Raw genomic sequence first — 24,738 nt, forward strand, 5'->3', positions numbered from 1 at the left:
AGTAATTTTGCAGAGATCAGCATGATTTTTAAACTATAAAAACAATAGATCCATAATTATCACTGTTAGGCATAAATCAACCCACATGTTGAAGATTGAATTTGTATGAGTGAAAGATTAATCACTATCTCCCATATATGAGAATGCAATAAGATAGTCCTTTGGTCCACCTAGAGCTTAACAAGTCAAACTAAAAAAATTAGTGACAGAAAGGTAAGCAAGAGAAAGATAGAAAGGAAAACTGAGCTTCTGCAGTAAAGGGACAGGTAAAAATGGGCAGTCAGGCCTCTGTAGGCATCCTGAACAGAGAGCTCTGACTAAAACCATTAGTGGTAAACCACTTCTTTGAGGATTCAGGGAAATTGTAAAAAGTCTGCTTCATTAAGTTTCTCCACCTGTGCCTATTCCCTAATGTGTACTATGTGATAGCCTCTGCTTGCATTCTTGACCTAAATGTTAACCATATTCTTATTTTGTTTAATTTAAAGAAGTCCGGATTAGCTGATTTCTTTAAATTAGAGAGCCAAACCTCTGTCTGAATATAAGGAACTTTCCTGATGGAGCAGTCTGAGTTATTGTGATTGTATTCATAGTTTTAGAACTTTAACTTCATAATATAATATGGATCTGAGTCCCTAGGCTAAAGATGAGCTAATTATTGTAACAGCTTCTTGTCTTTCTGGAAATTTAATCATCCCATTACAATTATTGATTTGCTTATAGTTTGGTCCCTTGGCTAGGGAAAACAATGTCTGTCTAGAAGGATTGTGCTAACTTCCACAATGGTCAGGAAATTCTGTAAATGGGCAGGTTTTGAGGAGACATATAAACAGTTCTGGTAGAATCTATCCCTTTCCCAATCTCCCCCTGGGGAGATGTAAATAAAGATAGTCTCTTTTGAAAGACTATGTAAAGATATTTCTCTGCCTTACAGGATTAAAATTGATGGACCAGTGGATTAAAACTATAAATCAGAATCCTAAAACATGTTACCATGGGAATAGTGCAATTTATCAGGTATTTCCATTTATAAAGTGTTTTAGATTTATATTTTTCTTTCCTTACATCAACCAGCAAAATGAGTAGCTTTTTAATTTTTTTTTAATCAAAATTTAATTGTATCAATGTCAGGGCATTCCTGATATTCTTCCACTGATGGATCAGCAAATCTTCTATGATTTAGCTTTAGAAATCTACATTGGGTGATGAAAGGTTAAATGTATTGGCCTGACTCACAAAGCCAGTATGTGTCAGAGGTAATTCAAGCTGTTCTTTCTGATTTTAGGGCCTTGGCCTCTAGCCATTATGTCATGCTGCTTCTATTCTCTCTGTTTCTCTCTCTCTCTCTCAGGTTCAGATAAATGTGCTCCACACTGGTGCCCCAGGTTATTTACCACCTGGTAGGTGGTAGGGCTGAAACTCAAAGTCTACTACTATTTCTGTATCTATAAATGCCTCTTTTCCTGACTGACTGATAAGTAATAATAGTAAATGCTGACATTTGCTTTCAATTAAATTCAACAAATATTTATTTGTTATTCAGCATATCTAAGGAATTGTTCAGGACTCTGTTTAATTTTTGTTTTTGTATCAATAATCTGTCCTAAAGAAACCCATATTTTACCAAATATGTCTACTAGAGTACACACACACATACACACACACACACACACACACACACACACACATACATACACACTATATGTATATATATACACTCACATACATATACATAGATACATACACATAGTTATAATTTTAACTTATAATTATGTGCATATGATATAATTTTAATTTAGTAGTATGTAATGCATTAAAGTTTGATGTTTCCTATAATAACTTATTTATAAATTTAATATAAAATTAAGGTAAAGCTCTGGAAAGCTTTTAATAAATATAATCGAATTGGTATTTAAATTGTGATTATTCAGTTCAAGTCAATTCAACAAACATTTTGATGAAACAGTGTAGTTTAGAGGAAATCAAGAAGTCCTGGATTTACATTCCACCTTTGATCATAAGTAAATTATTTAAGATTTCTGTGTCTCAGGCAACTCTCTATAATTTATTAAGTATTAGTTCATTTTTTGCATTGATAGGAGTTACTACACTGGCCATATTATAAAACCTTAATGTATAATATAAAATTAGTTTCAATCATTATTGCTAATAGAGATTATAACTATCCCTCTTTGTATGATACTTTATAGGTTACAGAGTGATTCTTTCCCCCTCATAACATAATATAATAATTATTATCATGCCTATTTAATTGATGAAGTAACCAAAGTGCAATAAAGTAAGTAAAGTGGTTACTAAGAAGTGGAACCAGTACTAGAGTCCAGAAGTGTTTTGTTTTTTTATTTTTGATACCAAGTCAACACTCTTGAAACTTTACTGTTAAGCCTTTGTATTAACAAATATGTATTTTAAGGACAAATGAGGTAAAATAATGATTGTCTTTTAAAAATCAACATCATATCAAGTAGGCAATCCTACTGATTTTATTTCTTGCTTATTTTTTTGGGTGTTGTTCATACACAATTTTAAATGTATATTACTTTCTTTGGAGTTCTTGGAGAATAAAAACAAAATACTTAAAGGCCATAAGTGTCTTAATTCTTTCTTTATTTTTTTTGATGGTTTATTTTTCTTTTTTAGGTCTGTTTCTCAATTTGTGAAGATTGTTCTCTTCAGGTTTCCTTCTAGACGCCTAAATTAGTGATGGCAGAATCCACTCATAAAAATTCCAGTTATGGGAATCAGTCTTAAAATCATTAGGTAAATTTTTTTTAAAAGTTATTGTTGATGTTATAAAGTATAATCAAAAATGTAATGCATTATTACTATGAAATTTGATGCCTGACAAATTTAATATTAAAGAGGGAAAAGTCTATAACAAAATCAAATTGTAGTCTAATAAAAACTTACATGCACATAAAATAAATTTTTTGTGTACCATTTCAAGAAGTTTGGAAATAATTTGCCACTAGAATATTCATTTCATATTCATTTTGATAAATTAAACACTTATAAATGCTGGTCCCAAACATTTTTGGATTTAACTTGAGTAGTCAATCCAATTGATACAATTTATCTGGTTTCCCTAGAGCAAAAAAAAGGTCAGTACTTTTCTCGAGTAAGAAATAAGACATAAGAGTGGACAAATTTTGACTTTCATCATGACCCATGGAGTTCTTCTTGGCTTGGTTTATGACTGGAAAATATTTTGAGTGAAATCCTGAGATCTATTGGTGTCAGGGAGCAAGTTACTTGGCAAATGAAATCAGATAAGTTCATAAAACTCAAATATCTTTTTTACTATGATTTTAATGGGTTAGAATAAAATAAATGTTTGGAAATTTGGAAATATGTGAAAAAAATTCAAATCCTTCTTTGACTCAAGCCATTAAAATATTCATTCTTCATCAATCATCCTTAGGCAATTGCTTCAAATTAATTATATCATTAAATGTCATTATTCATACACATTGGAAGTAGCCAAATAATTACAAATATGAATCTTATGAAGAAGTAATGTGGACCCTGCCTCATTATTCCAAAAGGTATAAGAACAATAAAGACAATGCAGTAAAGCTATTGATGGAAACTCTATCACGTCTCAGTGGACTGCAGTATTTTTGAAAACCATGTAAGATGGAAACCTATATGGGCCAAAGTTACTAGATCTTTGTCAAACCCTCACATCTTCAATATTGAGGATATATGATTTAAAAGATATATTTTGTAATATGATGTATTTGATTTCACATTCCAATTTGGGCAAAAACCATAAAAATTGCTTTTAGGAGGAAAAATAGTTCATAACTGCTACTTTGTTAGCTATAGTTAGTCAGAGTTATCATCATGGATATTCTATTAGTGTTTCTTCCTTGTTCTATCATCAGTAGTTCCTGGTCCACATTCAATCTCTTCTGAGTAGGGATGAGGTGATTTTTCTCATGAAATTAGAAGGCAATATATAAACTTAGGTGTTGGGGACAAAGATGGTTGGAGAAATATCAGAGAAGGGAAAAGAATTGAAATCTATCATTTCATTCTCTTCAGAAAATGTTGGAATAGTAACAAAGACTTTTTTCCTTCAATTTTTACTTGTCTACATGAGTATGCCATTTTAACTTTGCTTCCCTGAAAGTTGAACTATTTTTCCTAGGCAATCATTTTTGTAGCATTCTATACACCAAATGAAATCATATTTGCTCTATTCCTAAATATCATGTCTTCATTAAGAAAGTATAAACAATCAAAACTATGATTATAAGGGATTTGACAGAGCAAGAGATTTGTGTTCTTGAGTACCAGGCATTATCTTTGAGAAATGGACACCAATAGAAATTCTTTATTATCATTTTGGTTAAAATAGACTTTGCCAACTGGATAGTTATTTTATAAGTAGACACAACAATTAAAAAAAAATCCCAACAACTTTGAGTCAATTAAATGGGCTATTAATGGGTATTTTGTATTTGATATATTTAAACACACTTTTTTATTCTATATATTTTCTCATCAGTTTTCCTGAAGTACAACCAAAAATGAAGCCCTCCCCTGACTGCTAATGGCACTCATCTCTATAATTATGAAAATGGTCTTCCTTTTGCTGAAAATGTCTCTAATTCTTTGACAACGGCTTAAGAACAATGGGGTCAAGTACACTCGGGAAAGCAGCAACATTGGATGAGCTGTTGAACACATGCATCGAAATGTTTGGTAGGAGACTCTTCTTATCTCCTTCCACACAGAAATATCTCATTAGCACTGGCATTAAATTAGAAGAGTGTAGCTTATTCAGCTTGCCAGGGAATTCAAGGAAAATGGCAGGTTAAAAAAACAGTATTATGAGTATTAGGCAAGAAAATGGAAGGTTAAAAAATTAATGTTATAGGTACTAGGCAAGATCTTTTTCTACACATAGCATGCAGTGGGGATGGGAAAAAGAGAAGGAAATGAGGAAAATACATGGGTATCTTCTTGAAATTTTTATTTTTGTTTTACAGATGACAGGGGAGAATTGAGCAACAGTTATTTGCCAAGAATTGTTCTTTTGATGCACCGATGGTATCTATCATCCACTGAGCTGGCAGGAAAACTTCTCTCAATATATCTTTGCCAAATATTGTGTCGTTCTCACTAGGTCTTGGCAATATAACAAATATATTATAAGCAATGCATTTGGGCATGGACTATGTCTAACTATCACAAAGAAGTCATGATTAAAATAGAAAACTTTAGTCAGTCATCCAGCTGTTTTGTATATTCACTTGGATGTTCAATTTTAAAAAGACAAGGATAATGGACTGAATTTATTTACTGATTTTATCTAGGTTTACTTAGAGTTTAACATATAAAATGGTGAAATGATGAAACAGTAGTCATAAATTTAACTTGTCCTACCTTATACTGAGATATATTATTGCTGCAAAGAGGAATACCACTTTTAATTGATTCCAGAAAATAATTATTAAGGGCCAAGATCTGGGGAAAGGAAGCAGGGTATACACACACACACTCATAACATTCATAAGATGTTATGTTCTTTATTAACATATTTTTATATTATGTATAATTTATGTACTATAAATTTTATATGTGTGTATTTTGTGTGTGTGTGTGTGTGTGTGTGTGTGAGAGAGAGAGAGAGAGAGAGAGAGAGAGAGAGAGAAAGAGAGAGAAAGAGACAGACAGACAGAGAGAGAGAGAGAGAGAGAGAGAGAGAGAGAGAGAGAAAGAGACAGAGAGAAAATAAGAATAAGTTGCCTGGAGCATTGAAAAATTAAGTGACTTGCCCAGGATGTCAGAACCACATGTTCCTGATTCCAAGAACCACTGTCCCTCATTTAATTTTCTTTCCATATTGCTTTTCATAGGTTTTTATGATCTTTAATCAGATGATAGAGATGTTTCATTATTATTAATTTCTCTTCCAAAAATTTTCCAGGGAAGGCATTATTATTGTAGAGGGGAAAAAATGTGAGACTTAGAGTAAGGAGATATCTGAGTTCAAATATTGCTTTTGCTACTTATAGGCTTATTGTTTTATTGTGACTATAGGTAATACATAACATTTCTAGACCTTAATTTTTTATCCATAAAATGGGTATATATGTCTAATGTTTTATAAACCTTGAAGAGTTATATAAATGCCATCTCTTAATATCTGGAGTATAGTACTAGAACCCAAAGGACTGATCTCATTCTAAAATAATAAAGGAACAGAAATTTCCAGAACATTGAACCCTTTTTTTCCTAATTATGTGATAACACAATATTTTATGCTCAGGGTACTTAAAAGCAGAATTATTTCATTTATAGGTAATTTTGCTCACAAAGATAATTTATCCTAGATATCTTTTTTGAACCTTACAACAATCCTATGAGATAGGTGTTGTTATTATTTTATGCAGTTATTTTTTTATTATTTTACATATTATTTATATTTTTATTTAATATATTGTTATATTATTTACAGCTGTAAAAACAGATTAAAAAAGGTAATTTGCTCAGAGTCACAGGGTAAGTGTCTGAGGATTTGATCTCAGATTTTCCTGACTTTGGCCCAATAATATATCTACTTTGTTACTTAGCTGCTATTAAATGATATTTGTAAAGCACTTAGCACATTTCCTGGCACATAATATGAACTTAATAAATGTTTATTCCCTTCCACTTTCCTTCACTGTTTCCCCTCATTACAGTATGCATTATTATTTTTCATACACTTCCCTTTGTTATTAAAATAATTTTTTATTTTTACCTGAACTTATGCTTGAAAATATAGTCAGTTCTCCATTTTTTCCATCTGGTTTGTCTATCTAATAGATTATTTGCATTCTTATTTTTAATACCAGATGCCCTGAATTGGAGTTTATTCAGGGAAGTGAAAAAAAAAATACTGTTATCAATGTGAACCAAGTTATCACATTTATTCCCTAAATATTTTTTTCTTTCTTTCTTTTTTTTTTTTTTTAACTCTTTGTTTTGGCTTGATACCAGTCTTTCTCATACCCTAGATTAACTGGATTATTGGGACTAGAGTTGAATCAGAGACTTTGAATGTTGAGGTCTATTTTAGTTGGGCTCACAACTGAGAAATCTTGGGTGATCCCTAATGGAGTAGGAGATGCTACATATTTGAACAAACATCTAAAACCTTGTGAATTAAATAAAGCAAAAGTTGGATAAGAACATGCTTGAGTCAGTGTGAGATTTTGAAAAGAGCTTCCTCCAAATTTGTGCTCTACTCTTTATATCTGTGTGAGATTGGATGAATCAATCACTTCATTTCTCAGAGCATTTTATTCTTAATCTATAAAATGGAAATAATATATTTCTCCCAAACTTCAAGGGTTATCATGAAGCACAAAAGATACATGTGTGAAAAATCTATAACCTTAAAGCACAATAGAAATATGAAGTGTTATTATTTTCATTAACAAACATACATACCGAGATGCTTGTGGGGAAGGATGTGATGAATTCCGCCTAAAGGTTTGCTACTTCATGAGGTAAGTATTATTTTAAATTTTCCCAGTGCTTTTGTCAAAATTCTAAAAAGTCAGAGAATTCCTATTGGAAGATGAACTTAGATGCAGCTTAAAAAATCTAGGACTAGAGTCTAAACATCACCTTCAGGAGACAATATAAAGGAAGAAGTCTTCATAACCTGACCAGTTCCTCCTGTTCTAGTCCTCTTATACTATCCTTCCTTCAAGATCTGGGATCCAGTGACACCAGTCTCCTTGCTGTTCTGCACACATAACATTCCACTTCCCAACTCTATTTCCCAAGATCTTTTGGGCTTCCACCATGAATAGAGTACTCTTTTTTGTTATGTCTGCCTCTGGCTTCCTTGGGTTCCTTTTTATCTCAGCTGAAGTTCCATCAAAGCCTTTTCCAGACTTCCCTAATTTTGTTAGTTTTCCCCAAATTTAATTCATACTTACACATAATTGTTTGCATGTTATCTCCTCCTTTAGTCTCTGATACATATGGTCGCTCCCATTAGACCAGTTGAGACTTTTTTTGGCCTTTCTTCATATCCCTAGTGTTTAATACAGTGCCTACTATATAGCAGGTGCTGAATAAATGCTAGTTGAATAAATGAGTTAGTAAAATTTCTTTTTATCTAAAATTGCACTAGAATTTCCATTAATAACATGACCTACTCAAGTCTGTTACTCCAAAAAAAATGCTTTTATTGCTGTTGCTGTTTTGCTCAGACAAAAGATTATTAAACTTGGAGTCATGAGATAGGGACTCTAAACCTGGCTCTATTGCGACCTTCGACAAGTCACCATGCCTCATTTATTTTATCTGTTTTATGAGGTTGTACTGGATGACCTTTAGGGTCCCTTTTAGCTCTGGTTTATGGTCCTCTGATCTATCTTTAGTTATAATATGTAGTATTTAAGGAAAAATAGTTTTCATCCCAATTCTCTAACCTAGGAGTGGGGATAAAACTGTTGTAAAAACATGTTTAGAAAAGAACAAATGTTGGGAAGAGAGAATTTATTTTTTTAGACCTGTTCTCCCCTAGATCATAGTACACATCCTTATTCTCTCTATTTTTGTTGTGGTAAAGGATTTGCTTTGGTTTTTGCCTCTGGCTGGGCAGCTAGGTGAAGCAGTGGATAATATGCCAGGTCTGAACTCAGGAAAACTTATCTTCCCGAGTTCAAATTAAGCCTAAAATACTTACTAGCTGTGTGACCTAAGCAAGTTGCTTAACCCTGTTTGCCTCAGTTTCCTCATCTGTAAAATGAGCTGGAGAATTAGCAAATTAGTATTCTTTCCAAGAAAACCCCAAATGGAGTCATGAAGAGTCAGATATGACTGAAAACTATTAAACAATTAGGGTTACAAAGAGTTGGACATGACTAAAATGATTCAACAACAGCAGTAATGATTCTATATAAATGGAGAGTTTTCGGTCTCTGATTCTTCCTAGATGTCCACTTTATGGATGTGATATTTAAACCTCATGCTCTCTGAACATAAAACCATGGGTCCACTTCCTCACCATGGAAACCAGAGATAAATATCCCCATTTAGCTAGGCCTTTATCTTGTCCTGCAACTCTCCAAAAATATTCCATGCCTTTTCTTGCATCAGTTCTGTGGTGAATAGCAGCATGGAGAACAGTGAAAAGCCAGTGAAAACTTAGCCCTGTTTCCCAGGTCATTAAGAGTTGGGCCTTCAGTCCAGCTTTTTAATTTATTTTATTTAAATATTAGATTTAATTTTATTTAAGTCTATGGTTAAATGTTTAAAAAAAAGAATTTGTCATTTTGAAGTGGAAAATAGGAAAAAAATTCTATTATGGAGTTCATCTGATATGCAAAATCAGAAGAATCTTAATACTGAATTGTTCATTTTTAAACTATTTGAATTGGTGTTGTTTAGAGAGAGCTTTTATCTGACTGGTGTTCTATAGTAAATGTTTTTACACAAAATATAAAGTGCTAAGTGGAAAAAATCACAGAATTACTCTATAGCTTAATTTCTCATTTGAGATATTCTCTGAAGAACATAATAAAAATATTGGTACATACATATAAGGGGCATATATGTTGAGAATAAATTCTGTTCACTTTTTTTCACTTATTATTTATGTCTGAATTGTGTAAAAATAAACCACATAGATAAAGAGATGATAGATGATAGGATTTATTAAGCACCTGCTATGTGTCAGACACTGTTCTAAGTAATGGGGTAGAAATATTGTACTGTTTCTTCCCTCACGGACCTTACACTCTTTTTTTATTTTTATCTCAATAACATTTTATTTTTCTAAATATATGTAAAGATAATTTTCAGCATTCATTTTTGTAAGAGTTTGTGATCCAATTTTTTTCTCCCTCCTCCTCCAGGACAGCAAACCATAGGTTAAACATATATAACCCTTTTAAACATTTCCATATAGGTTATGTCGTGCAAGAAAAATAAGATCAAAAGGGGGGAAAAGGCATGAGAAGGAAAAAGCAAACAAAAAAGTGAAAATACTATGCTTTGATTCATATTCAGTCTCCATAGTTCTCTCTCTGTGGATGTGGATGGCCTTTTGCATTCCAAGTCTATTGGAATTGTCTTGGATCAGGGCATTGCTTATAAGAATTAAGTCTACCATAGTTGATTATTACATAATCTTAATGTTACTGTGTCCAGTGTTCTCCTGGTTCTACAAGGAGTTTACATTTTTTTTTGAGGTAGGTTATATTTTAACTCCATTTTATTTTATTTTTATTTTTTTAAATAACTTTTTATTGATAGAACCATGCCAGGATAATTTTTTACAGTATTATACCTTGCACTCACTTCTGTTCCGATTTTTCCCCTCCCTCCCTCCACCTCCTCCCCCAGATGGCAAGCAGTCCTTTACATGTTGAATAGGTTACAGTACATCTTAGATACAATATATGTGTGCAGAACTGAACAGTTTTCTTGTTGCACAGGGAGAATTGAATTCAGAAGGTATAAATAACCCAGGAAGAAAAACAAAAATGCAAGCAGTTTATATTCATTTCCCATTGTTCTTTCTTTGGGTGTAGCTGCTTCTGTCCATCTTTGATCAATTGAAACTGAATTAGCTCTCTTTATCGAAGAGATCCACTTCCATCAGAATACATCCTCAAACAGTATCATTGTTGAGGTATATAATGATCAAGGAGTTTACATTTTAATGGAGAAACAATTCTTAAAGGAGTGCTGGAGCAGGAGGGAGTACTCACTCTATGGGGCTGAACATGCCTCGGAAGTATCCCAGAGGTCTGACTCAAAATAAGGCAAATGCTCTTCTACCAGAGTCAGGGGGAAGCTACAGATGAGGTCCACTTTTCTCAGGATGGAGATACTTGAGGAGTGGGATCATACAGGATTAATTTTAAAACTAGAGATTTTTCTCTATCCATAAAAATTCTAATATAACAGAGAAAGAAAGTCAAGAAAAATCACATCAGTATTTATTTAAAACTAGGGGAAATGGACTTTGATCTATGATTTAAAGAAGTAGAGGTTGGATATGGTGTAGTAGACAGAGAAAGATAAATTATTTAATGCAGTGACAGCTCTTGGGCACAGAATCTAAAAAATGATATAGTTTTCCCATAAGTTTAGCCTGAGACTATTACTTTCCATGCCTTTCAGATATTGGATTCTGGAATTCCCAGCAGAATTTAATCTGGATCTTGGTTTGATTCGTATGACTGAGGAGTTTCAGGAAGTAGCCAGCCAACTGGGATATGAAAAACATATCAACCTCATTGATATATCCAGCATGTAAGTAGGGCCTATGTGTCCATCCACAAATAAGAGGAATTTCCTCTTGGGGTTATTAGTGACATTCTGGGCTAACCTCATTATAGATCAGTTAAAGATTTATATTTAATACTCTCCCTTTCAAGAGTAACCATATTGGACAATGCTGCAAGATGTAAGCTATACAATTTCCTTATACTTATTTAACTGTCATGCAATGGCAAGTTAAATTGCCATTTATAATGGCATAAATAATGTCAGGCCTACCTTCCATATGCTATCAAGATAGTTTGAGATCTAGAGAGAAAACTTTTCTTTATCACACATTTGATGCTTAAGGATTATATATATATGTGTGTGTGTGTGTGTGTGTGTGTGTGTGTGTATTCATACATATTGATTGATTCTGTTGACATCTTGGCATAGAAAAATAGATAATACTTGCATTGTTTTTTTCCTCTTAGTATCTTCTTGATTACATGGAAATGTAACTATACCCGTATTAAAAGATTCGTGATAGAAAACAATGCTAGGAGAGGTGATTGGAAAAGAAGACTGGGTTTAGGGAAACATCAATAATGACAGAAGAAAAACATTTCAATGAAACAAACTCTGCCCTTTTTCTTCTTTCCCTCCTCATAGCTGTTGAGAGGATGATTCTAAAATAAGCATTACTAGGGAGAAGGCTACCTTTCTCTATCCTCACAAAAAGTCAAGCAAGACATTAAAATAATCATCCCACAAGGTATAAGGGATTGATTTAAATGGTAGTGAGTGTTCTTCCTTAACTATGTGAGAAGTAGTAAGATTGAGGCCTATATCATTCCTTTAGCAAAATGTAGTGAAAAGAGCTCAGGATTCAATTCCTGGTTCAAATACTGGCTTCTCTAGTTCTATTTAAATCACTTTGGACAAGTCTTTTAGCCATATTGTTCTTCCATCTGTAAATTAAGGGGATTAAGATAAATGATTTCAAAGATCCCTTCCAATTCTAAATCTATGATACTATGATAGTTGAGAAATTTAATGTCTATATATGGTTATGTCAATGAGAACAATTTCATTCAAGTAATTTATTGTTTATTGTGCATTTAATAATGCACTCTAGGCTCCAGGTAAACCAGATTATTCTCTGTCCTTGGAGTAGATGTTATGCCATTTCTTAGACATTTTTCTTTACCTAGTTTACCCTTTCCCTCCATTTTATCTGTTATTTTTTTTTATAATTCATTTAAAGTACCACTTTTACCTCTTCAGTGAAATCTTTTATCATATTCTTCCAGGTCTCTTAAAGCTTTATTATATGCTTATTCTCTTTATTATATGCTTATGTTATATGCTTAAATTATATGCTTATATTCTCTTTATTATATGCTTATTCATAATTTTGCATTATGTGCTTTGTCTTTAGATTAGACTATATATTCTATATTATGTTTAGAATAGTATATTAGCTACATTTTTTAATCTCTCAGTCTTTCTCATAGTACTCTGTACTTAGTATGCTTTAAAAATTTGTGTAATTGAATTTAATTGAATTAAAGGTCACATGCTAATTAAGTCTCTAGTGTTATTCAACGAGTAATTATTAGGAGCTTACTATGTGCTGGAGCTTTTCTAGGTGTTAAAGATACAAAGACAATAATGAAATAATTTCTATCCTACAAGACTATGTGAATAATAATTATTATAGTAAAGCAGGCAAAGTAGGAACAGAGAAATATTATGTCTTTTTTGAACTATTGATCAATTTAGGCCTTTGAGATTTAATATGGCAAATATATTATAGTTTTTGTTGGAGCTGCCCTTTGACAAATATGTGTAGTATGGGCCATTTTTCTCTGCTTAGCCTTTTTTTTTTCTCATCTTTATGGATCTGACCTACTGCCTCATTCCTTCATGTTCAGGTCTGTACACCAATGCTCCATGTAAACTTTCCTTTTATTGTAGTCCCTCCTGACTTAAACATCTTTCCCATAACTTCAATCTCCATAAAAATATATTTGTCCTGAGATTGGTCCCTGCAAAGGCCATCCTTAATGGTCATTTACAAACTAACTCTAGCTATTATGATGCTCCCAGGTGCTAAAGATAATAACAAAGCCTTGAATCGAACTTCAGGCATTTATGAGATATGAGATCACATGCAAGTTATCTAACCTTATTGAACTTCAGTTTTTACATCTGCAAACTAGAAATAATAATAATAGTACCTATTTTAGAGGATATTTGTGAAGATCCAATGACATGGGCAATACTTTGCAAACCTGAAAATATAATATTAATGCCAATTATTATTACTAAATACTATTACCAATTACTAATTAATTGCTATTACATTATTAATAACAATTACAATAATTATGATTCTTGCAAGGATTTTTGAATTGGTAACAGGAACATTTAGGAAATCTCTAACCCAAAAAAATGACTTCAAGGTTAGGTTGCCAGATGTCCTTACAAATCTATTAGGAAGATTATTTGGGAAATAAGACTTCTCATGTCTTTCATTGATGAGCTATAAAAAATTTGCTGCTTTACATGCAGGGCTGCCAGTGGCACCCTGTGTGCATAGTAGCTTTTCAATTAATATTTATAGTCATTGTGCCTTAAAATGTTAGAAGGGGAATGAATCTTTGATAGATATCATCTAGTCCAATCAAGATAGTCAAGAGATTTAATTAAGATCACCATGGAGTATAGTAAAGGCATGATCAGAAGGAACCAGGTCTTCTTATTTCCAGAACAATCAGTGCTGCTCTTTCCTATATACTACAACATGTCATATTTAATTTCGTTCTGAATAGAGTAAAATCAGAATTTTTAGTTTGATTCCATGTTATTCCAGCCAGATAATAACTTTCATGATCTGTCTCCTATCGTGTGGCTTGGCCTGAACACTATTATACAATGTGTTGGTCAGAGTATGGGCTAGATTAGCTCAGGGTTGCAAGGCTAGTTAGTCCCTTTAGGAAAAGCTAAAGTCACAGAGAGAAAACTTTGTTCTGTGACATCCTATGTCTGGGGAGCCATTGGCCAGATACATCCTACTTGTCATATTGGGTTAATAGCTGTTAGACAAAGCTTCCAGTGACATGGGCAAAATACCCTGCCATCCTTTAATCAATCAATCAATCAACAAGTAGGTGTTAAGCACTTATGGACTTTGTCTTAGATGATGGAGATACAAGAAGTTTACAATTTAAGTGTGTGTATGGGGGCAACAACAGCTTCATATGTAAATATATACAGAATAACAACTACTATTGAGCAATATTATACTTATTAAGGGCCAAGGCTATGCTGATCAGATTTTCCTTTCTTTCAGTCCTTCCTATGACTGGATGAGAAGAGTTACACAAAGAAAAAAAGTATCTAAGAAGGGAAAAGCCTGTCTGCTGTTTGACCATCTGGAGCCCATTGAACTGGCTGAGCACCTTACTTTTCTGGAGCACAAATCTTTCAGACGGATTTCTGTAAGAAATTTAACATATTCTGTTCCAAGGATAACAACCACCATGCCAGCTTCCCCAGGAACAATATTTCCATCCTTTAAAGAGTTGGCAGCGTCTGTCACTGTACCCCCCTGGAAACTTTCCTGTAGTCTCCTAAGAACAAGCCCTTTGAAATAAGAGAAACATTATCCTGTCATTGTTTGTGGTTAAGAAGTTAAATTTCTGCTCAGTTTTCCCTCCTCCCCAATGTCTTTGTGAGCTTAAAGTTCTTTTTTTTTTTTTGGATTTTCTTCTGACATGCTTTAGAGTTATTGACATTCAAAGTTAAACAACATTCATTTTAAATGTTATTGTTAAATGAAGATTTTTGCTCTTTTGAAGAGGAAGGAATGATTTATTTGGATTTGGGCTAAATGCCTAATTGTGATTGATGTCTTAGATCAAAAAGTGTGGCTTTCAGGGAGTAGCCCAAAGCTGGACTTTCTTCTTTCTTGGGATCAAGATCCTGAATAAGACATCAGTTTCTTACTCATCTTGATACTACCTTCTTCCTCTTTTCTATATAATCTTTTCCTTCCTCAAGCCCTGGGTCCTGTTCTTCCAAGGGGCCTACTCACTCATTTGCTATTATTATACTTCCATAATCCTCTATATTTAGTCATTTTTATGTAATTTCTGGTGACTTTTGTTTGTCTTCCCATATTCTCTATGTCTATGTCAGCTCCATTCTTTCCTCTGTACCATAGCCCGAAAGGCTCTGATATCAGGGCTCTTTGGAGCAGTACTTATGCTGCTGAAACAAACACTTCATGTCCAATAGAGCATTTGGTGACAAACACGCATTTCTGAAAAATCGTTTCCTCCACTAGGACATGTGTTCCCATTTTCAGTGAATAAGTCAAGCGACCCCTGCACAGACACACATATTTAATGTCATTACATTGGACATCCAAAAGTTTTCCTGACTTGTAGTCTTTGTTAAAAGTAGCCTTAGTTCTGCTTGTTTTCATTTCTTAGCCTTTCCTAACTGAGAATTTTTTTAAATTTTTGGCCAGTTGCCCCTGACTTGAAAGGATATTAATTTCCTCTTCCTTAATATAGGCCTTTGACTGTTAGATGTGATAATCTTAATGTTCTTTATGTTATCCTTTATATAAATATATGATGAAGGAATTATGCATATTAAAGAAAAAATTGAAACTGGAAGGGTAAAGTGAAAAGTTAGAAAGATAACATAGATGATATATCGATAATAACAATAATAGATTGATAATGATGATGGATGATAGATTAATCAGTACATAGATAATAGAAGAACAAATAACTCACTTCTCTTGTCTAAAAAGCATTTTGATGTTATATTCCAGTGAGATTCAGCATTTCTCACTCTTCATTTATTAGTTCACAGATTATCAAAGCTATGTAATTCATGGCTGCCTGGAGAATAACCCTACCTTGGAAAGATCCATTGCTTTATTTAATGGGATCTCTAAATGGGTCCAATTAATGGTTCTTAGTAAACCAACTCCACAGCAAAGAGCAGAAGTCATCACAAAATTTATAAATGTTGCCCAGGTAAGGAAAATTTTCTATTTTGTTTATGTCTAGTAATTAGGCTTAAGTTAAGAAGATAAGGGTCCATGAAATTAAAAAAAAAATGTTTTGATAATTTTATTTTAATTTTATGTATTTTATTTTAATCATTTAAAAATTTGTGCTGAGAAGGGTTAATAGGTTTTACCAGATTGCTAAAGGGTTCCAAGGCACAAAAAGTTAAGAATTCCATTTAAAATGTTTTTTTCTTAGAGCATTCTCTACTCAAAAAGTCTAGGGAACTAATTTTACATTCTTGTTATAGATATGTTGAATAGTGAGTATGCCTAATGGATTTCTCATGATTACATTAGGAATTCCTCATTTGTTTAATCATTCAAATATTAAGTATTTATTAAGCCCTTCCTATGATATTTCTCTTTCAGAAACTCCTTCAGCTGCAGAATTTCAACACACTGATGGCAGTGGTTGGAGGACTGAGCCATAGTTCTATTTCCCGCCTCAAAGAGACTCATTCTCATCTTTCTTCAGAAGTTACAAAGGTACTTGTGGGACTTATTCCAATTTCAAATAAAAGTGCTTGTTTGCCAGAATTTATTTTTTATGTGCACTAAATATACATTTGTTTGTAGAAAGTTTATTTTCTTCTATAGAAGGGGACTGTATTGGGCAAAATCAGCACTCTTCTGTGAAAATAATCTTAATAAAAGGAAAATTAAGTATTTTAAGAATGAACTAATCTTCCCTCTGAATATCTCCTATTCATAGTGCAAAGGGGGATAATTTTTTCACACTAAATCTGACTAGAATAGTATAAAAAGGGAATAGAGTCTTTATGGTAATTTTAATGCAGCATCCTGGGACAATATATCATATTTCTTTTAAACATTGCCAAGGTTTCCTCCTCCTTCTATTTCTTCATGGTTAAGATTTATCATCCTGATTTCAGAGAGACCCGGAGAGAGTTACATGAACTGATTCTAAATGAAGTGAGTAGAACCAAAAGAACACCTAGCAACAACAAGATTATATGATGATCAACTGTAGTGGGCTTGTCTCTTTTCAATAATGAGGTGATTCAGGCCAATTCCAATAGACTTGTAATGTTGAGAACCATCTGCATCCAGAGAGAGGACTATGAATATGGAGCACAACATAGTATTTTCACCTTTTTTGTTGTTGTTGTTTGCTTGCTTGTTTTTTTTTCTCTCATTTTTTTTTCTTTTTGATCTGATTTTTCTTGTACAGCATGATAAAGGTGGAAATATGTTTATAAGAATTGCATATATCTAACCTATATTGAATTACTTGTTGTCTAGGGGAGAGGGGAGGTAGGAAGAGAGAGAGAAAAATATGGAGCATGAGGTTTTGCAAGGGTGAAAATTGAAAACTATCTTTGCATGTATTTTGAAAAATAAAAAGCTATTATAAAAATAAAATAAAATAAAAATTCACATTCATTTTCCTCTTCTATGCTGGAAAGCCCTTTTTCATTTTCTGCTAAGATGAATATTACCTGATCTTCAGGAAATTCTCATTACTGTGTCTTATTACAATTTGCTGACTAATTGAACCAGATTCTACTTTTTTCATTATAAACTTCTGTTTTCCCCTATTTAAGTGCATTTTTATCGAAAATTTATTTTTAGTTTTTTTCATTAAATATTTCCTGAATATATGTAAAACAATTTCTAATAGTCCAGATTCTTTCCCCTTTCTTGAAAAGAAATGCAATTTGATTTTAATTGTACATGCAAGAACATGCCAAATGTTTCCATATTATCCACATTGCAAAAGAAAACACAAATACAATAAAACAATTAAAACAAAAATTTAAAAGTATGTTTTGATCTCCAGTCAGAAGTCATTAGTTTTCTCTCTGGAGGTAGGTATCATTTTTCATCATGGGTCCTTTGGAATTGTCTTGAATCTTTGTTATTGATCCGAGTAGCTAAATGTTTCATAGTTGATCATTTTTACAATATTGCTATTTTTATGTACTATGTTCTCCTGGTTTACTCACTTTGCTTTTTATCAGTTCATGTGAATTTTTCTAGGTTTTTCTAAAATCATTCTGCTTATGATTTCTTATAGCACAATAGTATTCCATCATAATCATATACCACAACTTGTTCAACCATTTCCAAGTTGATGGGCATCCCCTTGATATCCAGTTCCTTGCCACCACAAAAAGAAATGATATAAAAATATATTATATAACTATTTATGCATATATGTTTATGTATTTATTAATTTTTACAATTTTATTATTTGTGATATATTTATTCAATTATTAATATTAAATAGACATATCTATATAAAAATAAATAGGTTCTTTTCCTTTTTTCTTTGATCTCTTTGGAAAATAGATTTAATATTGGTATTTCTGGGTCAAAGTATTTCTATAGCTCTTTGGCTATAGAAGCCAAGATGTTCTCCAGTATGGTTTGGACTAGTTCATAACTCTATCAACAGTATATTAGTGTCCCAATTCTAAAATACATTCTTGACTTCCTATTGAAATGTGAATTAAGGGTTATTGGAGATCCAACAAAAAGAAAGATCTCCATCCACAAGAAATTTAAAAACTAGGTTGACATGAAAAATTAAAGGATAATCCCCTAACCTGACCTTTATGTTATATTTATCCCCAGAATCATAAGGACAAATTTTTCCTTCACTGAGAAAAAAGAGATTGTAAGTAAGGATTGTTTCAGTCTTTATGTTTTTATTCTCAGTGCTTAGCATAGTGTTTGGCAGACAGTAGGCACTTAGAATAAATGCTTGATGACTGACTGAAAAGATACTTCTAGAAGTGTCATTTCATACTTCTATAGATAAATCATTATGCTTCTAAATCAGTATGCCAGGAATCACAGAAGCCAATCTTTTGCTTTCATATTTTACTCCTAATTCCAGTATTTTGGAGGTCAATGTCCTGTTGGTTTCATGATCCATTTTCTCAGCAATTTGCTTCTAGGTCAACTCAGCAGCTAGTCTTACTGAGTCTTGACTGCCTTTGTGAAGGGCTTTAGAACTCTTTAGCGAAACATGCTGTCACATCTCCAGAGATACAACCAGGGAGGATATAGGAGGCCATACTACTTGGAGACTTTAATGCTGTGTCTATTTGCAGGACTGGAATGAAATGACAGAACTGGTCTCCTCCAGTGGCAATTACTGCCGTTACCGCAAAGCTTTTGCTGACTGTGAAGGCTTCAAAATCCCCATCCTGGGCGTTCACTTGAAAGACTTGATTGCCGTTCATGTCATTTTTCCAGACTGGACTGAAGATCATAAAGTCAATATTGTGAAGATGCACCAGCTCTCAGTGACCTTGAGTGAGCTGGTTTCCCTCCAGAGTGCCTCACACCACTTGGAACCTAACATGGATTTAATCAACCTCCTAACAGTAAGTATCAAGAGTGCTTATGTTTGTTAGCCTTTCCTTCTTCCTTTCAGTATAGTAAACCCATAAGACTGTGACAAGAATTGGTTTTGCTGTTGAATTTAATTCAGATAAATAAATATTGAGTAAAATCATAGAGAAATGCAGTAGTCACTAAAGTATTAAAAAAAATTTTACCTCTATAAAAATTCTGACCCAGCACTAATATATATGTGTATATATGTATGATTTATGTATATACATGTATGTGTAATATTTAGCATTTATTTATTTATTCATTTTTTAGAAAGTATACATATATGAATATACTAATCATTATGTATATTATAATACACAAAATAGAAATTTAAAAGGATAAAGATGAAATATATTTCAAATAATAGTAGATCTATTTGTTGTATAAAACTATTTTTGTTCTCACTAAAATATTAATAGCACTATATTAGTAATTCATTATTAATTAAATACAATGAGAATAATATGGTTGAATATTCATCATTATTTTTAAAATCTTGGTTAAACATTTTGTACTTCTGATAATTCAAAGTCTAATTTTAAGTCTGGTTTATTTGTTGTTTGGTTTTAATGGTTGTTATAGTTGAAAATGATACCTTATAAAGATTTATATCTAAGTGGAAGAAACAAATAATTAGTTTATTAATAATGATGGGCCACTACATGGTTCAGTGGATAGAGTATTAGGTCTGAAATCAGGAGGACCTGAGGTAAAATCTGACTTGAAACATTAGCTGTTTGATCCTGGACAAGTTATTTAACTTCTAATTAGTCTTAACGAATACTCTCTATTAACCCATGAAACCTGTCCGTTCATCCATATTTGATCCTATTTGCACTGCCTATAGTTTGCTGCTTCTGTCTCCCTAGAACACTATGCTGCAGATTCTGAAGGTCTCTTCTACTTGGGGAAGGAGTGGAAGAGCAGCCAACTTCCCCTATCTTTGCATAAACTGAAAGAGGGAAGGAATCCCTAATTGGATTTATATAATCTCAGCTCTGAGAGATGGTTTTACATTTCCCACATTTTTTTTTTCTGGCATTGTTTGTTATCAAATGGAGTTCTAGCTCAAACTAGAACTCAACTGTTGAACTCAAACTATTGAACTATTTGATCAGCCTCAGATGCCTGATTGGTAGAACTAGGTTGTTGAACTGGGTGAGCCAAGCTTCTGTCCAGCAATTGTTGATGCTGTCTTTATACTTATTAACGATGATGATGGTGGTGGTGATGATGATGATGGACAGTTTAGTGTAGTAGCTAGAGAACTGAACCTGATGTTCAGGAAAATTCAAGACCCATACAGTTTATTTGACCATGGGTAGGCCATTCATTCTTTAATGAAACTTTCTAACACACCAAGCAACTTTCTAAGACTGTAAATAGCAGAAAAGTTGCAGATTTTTATTAACAGAGGGAGTATTTGTGTTTTTTGAGTGGGATTATGCATCCCCAATGAAACCACAGTTCTTCAATCACCTTCCTTCCCATAAGAGCATTATTATTTTTTCCTATGATTTTATATGGGAAACTATAACAGTGGTACCCTTATCTTCTCTGCCAGGGTGAGGTAAATAAATCTCCTCAGGCTGCTGGATTCAAGTTTTAAAATTTATGGTTTCAAGATATTCACTCAAATGATTTCCAGACCTAATGGATAAGATCCCCTGAGAATAGCCTCATATACCAGTTGGTCCTTAGCATTTTACAGAAACAACCAACTAGTAGAGTCTTGTATTTCTCAGGGGTTGAATGCATCATATGTTTTACACACTGAGACACTCTTGAGTTGAAGAAAAAAACTCCAACAAATTGCATACACCTGCATCAGTAAATGATTTGCACATGTAAATTTGTTTCTATGAATAATTGTCCAGAGCAAGAGACTTGAATCTGGCCCAAACCCACATGTACATGTGATGTCTGCCCACCAACCACAAAAGTAATGCTTTGGTTTTTGAAGCATCCAGTTGGGCTGTTGGAGAAATCAAGACCGTAACTTCATATGTCATGGTTTATTCAGATGGATTCCTCATTTAGAGGGAAGATCATGCCCTATTAAAAATATTTTTTGGAATACAAATGTGATAAACAAACTTGTAATAAATAAATATTAAGGAATTAATACTTAAGGAAAGGAAGCATTAAGGAAAATTGAATTTATTAATCTTATCATCTGTAAGTTACAGGATAGGCTGATGATAAAAAAATTAGGACTGATCAATCTTTTCTGATAATTTGGAAATGTGAGATGCTATATGGACTAACAAATGTATGAAAACTCATAAAAAGCTGAATAACCTCTTTTATTACAGTAAGAGAATGTGAAAATTTTGAAATGAACCCAAATCCTTAATTTTTTATAAGTTCTAGCCCCTGTATCAAGCATTAAACATTGAGAATCTAAAGCAACAGAATATAGAAATGTTACATTTTGGAAAATAAAATGGCATACTTGAAAGAATATCACTGGTATGGGATTTGAGAACCAGATACTAATTCTGCTCTAAAGATAAACTAGTTATATGACCTAGAGAAAGGAATACAACCAGATCACAACCAAAACAAATCTAACAGGGGCATTTAGACTAACACTTTCATTTTACATATAAGAAAACTAAGATCTAGGAAGCCAAACTTCGCTTGTCTTGTCCAAATCCCTAATTTGACAAATAAGAAAACAGACCTAGAAATTAAATAAGTTACCCAAATCCACATGGTTGATTAGTGACAGATTCAGGATTTGAATACAGGTCCTTTAACTCCAGGACCAGTGGTTTCTTCAGTCACACTGATCTACTCACAAATCCCTTGACACATATTATATTATGAATGCTTCTATTTTAGATCACCTTTCCTCTTCTCGCCATTTATATAATTCTTGTACTACTTTCTATATGTGTGATTTTGGGCAATTCATTTAATCTTTCTGGGTATCAGGCTTATCTTTTGTATAATTAGGAGAAGTGGATTAAATGTCTCTGTGACTCCTTTTAGTTTTAAAACTATTATCCCTTAATAGTAATAAGTTCAGAAGAGGGGTGGGCTGAGGGAGAAATGTAATGATTTGTTTTTTAATATATTGAATTTGATCTATGGAATATCTAGTTCAAATTGTCTAATAGGAAGTTCATAATATCCAGCTAGATCTCAAGAGATACATAAAGGATGGATGTGTAAATTTGAGTCACCTATGTAGGAATAATAATTGAACCTATGGGGGTTGTTATGGTCATCAAGTGAAAGAATTTATATGGAAAGAAGAAGATCCAGGACAGATCCTTGTGGTATAATTAAGTGGAACAGTTAGGGATATAATAAAAGTAATGAACCAGAAAAATAGACTGAAGTAGAAGTAATATCAGGAGACGGGAACCTTGTCACAAAAATCCAGAAAGGGGAAATTATTAAGGAAGAGAGAGGCATCAATAGAATCCAGTGTTACAGAAAGGACAAAAAGAGTGAGAATTGAGAACTGGTCCTTAGATTTCTTAGATTTTCTATCTAAGAGAGTTACACAAAATAATGAAGAGAGAAATGAACAGAGCCAAGAGAGCAATGTATACAATAAAAACAAGGTTGTTTACTAATGACTTAGAATGAAAAGGTTACTTTAACTATTATAAATTCCCAAGGATGTAGAAAGAAAGACAATATCAGCACTCAGAAAAAGAAAAAATAAAGGAGAAGTACGTACAGAATGTCGAATGTTGTTTGTGTTGAATGTTAGCCATCTCTAGAGTGGGGGTTGAGGAAAAAAAAAGAATTTTGAATAATATTTTTCTTGTATATTTGAAAGGAACAAATTGTGCATAATAGATTTGCAGTTTCATATGCAATCACCTTTTTTATTGCACTATGTTATGGGAATGTTTTTTTGGTTCCATAAATTAAAAATAAAATAAAAACAAAACAAAACAAAACAAAGAGCCTGCAGCCTGCCAAACAGAAGGCTGAGAATTTGTTAGAGAAATAAAGTGATCATGTATAATGTTCTCTTCTCTAAAATATAATCATTCTCTGGGAGCAGGTTTCTTGGGGAGCTTCTAGAGGCAGCCTTAGTTTCAATTCAGTTCAATAATCACCTCAAATGCAGCCAGCTGATAAAGTCCAATCCTTTATTGTCTCTTCCAAAATGCCCGGTTAGTCCTTTGCCTCCCTCTGAATCCAAAGCTTCCAGCCAGCACAAGGGTGGAATATCGAATGGATCTGACTCCTCCTCCAAGAGAGTGGGCTTATGGGAGCTGTGACTTGTGAATCTCCTTCACTGAATCCTGACTTGTGAATCTCCGGAAGACTTTAGTTGGCTTGTGGGAGCTCCTTATATATGATCTCTTAAAGGTGTGAACTCTAAAGGTGTGAATTCTATTGTGTGAGCTAATGTGTGAACTCTCTCAAAGGTGTGAACCAAGTACATAAGCATTGTTTCTATCAATTCCAATGACCTAGCACCTTGTTTCAAGTTCTGGCCCATAACAGTCATGTAAAAGAGAGAAACAGAAAGAGAGAGAGAGAGAGAGAGAGAGAGAGAGAGAGAGAGAGAGAGAGAGAGAGAGAGAGAGAGAGAGAAGGGGGGAGGGAGGAAGTCACACACACACACAACATACACACACACACACACATGCAGAATTGGTAACTTTTGACTAGAGTACTTTCAGATGAGTGAGAAGGTTGAGAAGGGGAGGGAGGAAGTCACACACACACACAATACACACACACACATACACATGCAGAATTGGTAACTTTTGGCTAGAGTACTTTCAGATGAGTGAGAAGGTTGAGAAACAGTCTGGATGGTTAAGAAGAGAGTAAGAGAAGGTGCTTTTTCAAGATTTTGGTTGAGAAATAACTGGCAGAGAGATATAGGATAATACTTAGTGGTCAATATGTTAAGAGTATCAGTTTTCATATAAATCTGCCCTGATAATGTAGAATGGGGTAGGTATAAATCTTTGAACTGAGAGTAAATCAACTTTCACTCTTATTTCACCTCTGCTCTGTAACATGTATATTCTGGTCTCATTTTCATA

The 24,738-nt window shown here is 33.1% G+C and overlaps 1 protein-coding gene across 1 annotated transcript in view; it reads left to right on the forward strand.

Moving 5' to 3' along the window:
• Positions 1–24,738, forward strand: part of RASGRP3 (RAS guanyl releasing protein 3) — a 144,697-nt gene that overhangs the window by 72,072 nt on the left and 47,887 nt on the right. The window contains exons 3-11 of the mRNA XM_051976135.1: positions 2,662–2,781; positions 4,535–4,731; positions 5,019–5,121; positions 7,464–7,526; positions 11,164–11,295; positions 14,603–14,750; positions 16,131–16,304; positions 16,709–16,825; positions 19,420–19,695. Coding sequence (XP_051832095.1) covers positions 4,662–4,731; positions 5,019–5,121; positions 7,464–7,526; positions 11,164–11,295; positions 14,603–14,750; positions 16,131–16,304; positions 16,709–16,825; positions 19,420–19,695 — 1,083 coding nt within the window. The 5' untranslated portion in view covers positions 2,662–2,781; positions 4,535–4,661. The remainder of the gene's footprint in view (positions 1–2,661; positions 2,782–4,534; positions 4,732–5,018; positions 5,122–7,463; positions 7,527–11,163; positions 11,296–14,602; positions 14,751–16,130; positions 16,305–16,708; positions 16,826–19,419; positions 19,696–24,738) is intronic.

Source organism: Antechinus flavipes, chromosome 2 (genome assembly GCF_016432865.1).
Source record: "Antechinus flavipes isolate AdamAnt ecotype Samford, QLD, Australia chromosome 2, AdamAnt_v2, whole genome shotgun sequence".
In the NCBI taxonomy this organism is placed as follows: domain Eukaryota; kingdom Metazoa; phylum Chordata; class Mammalia; order Dasyuromorphia; family Dasyuridae; genus Antechinus; species Antechinus flavipes.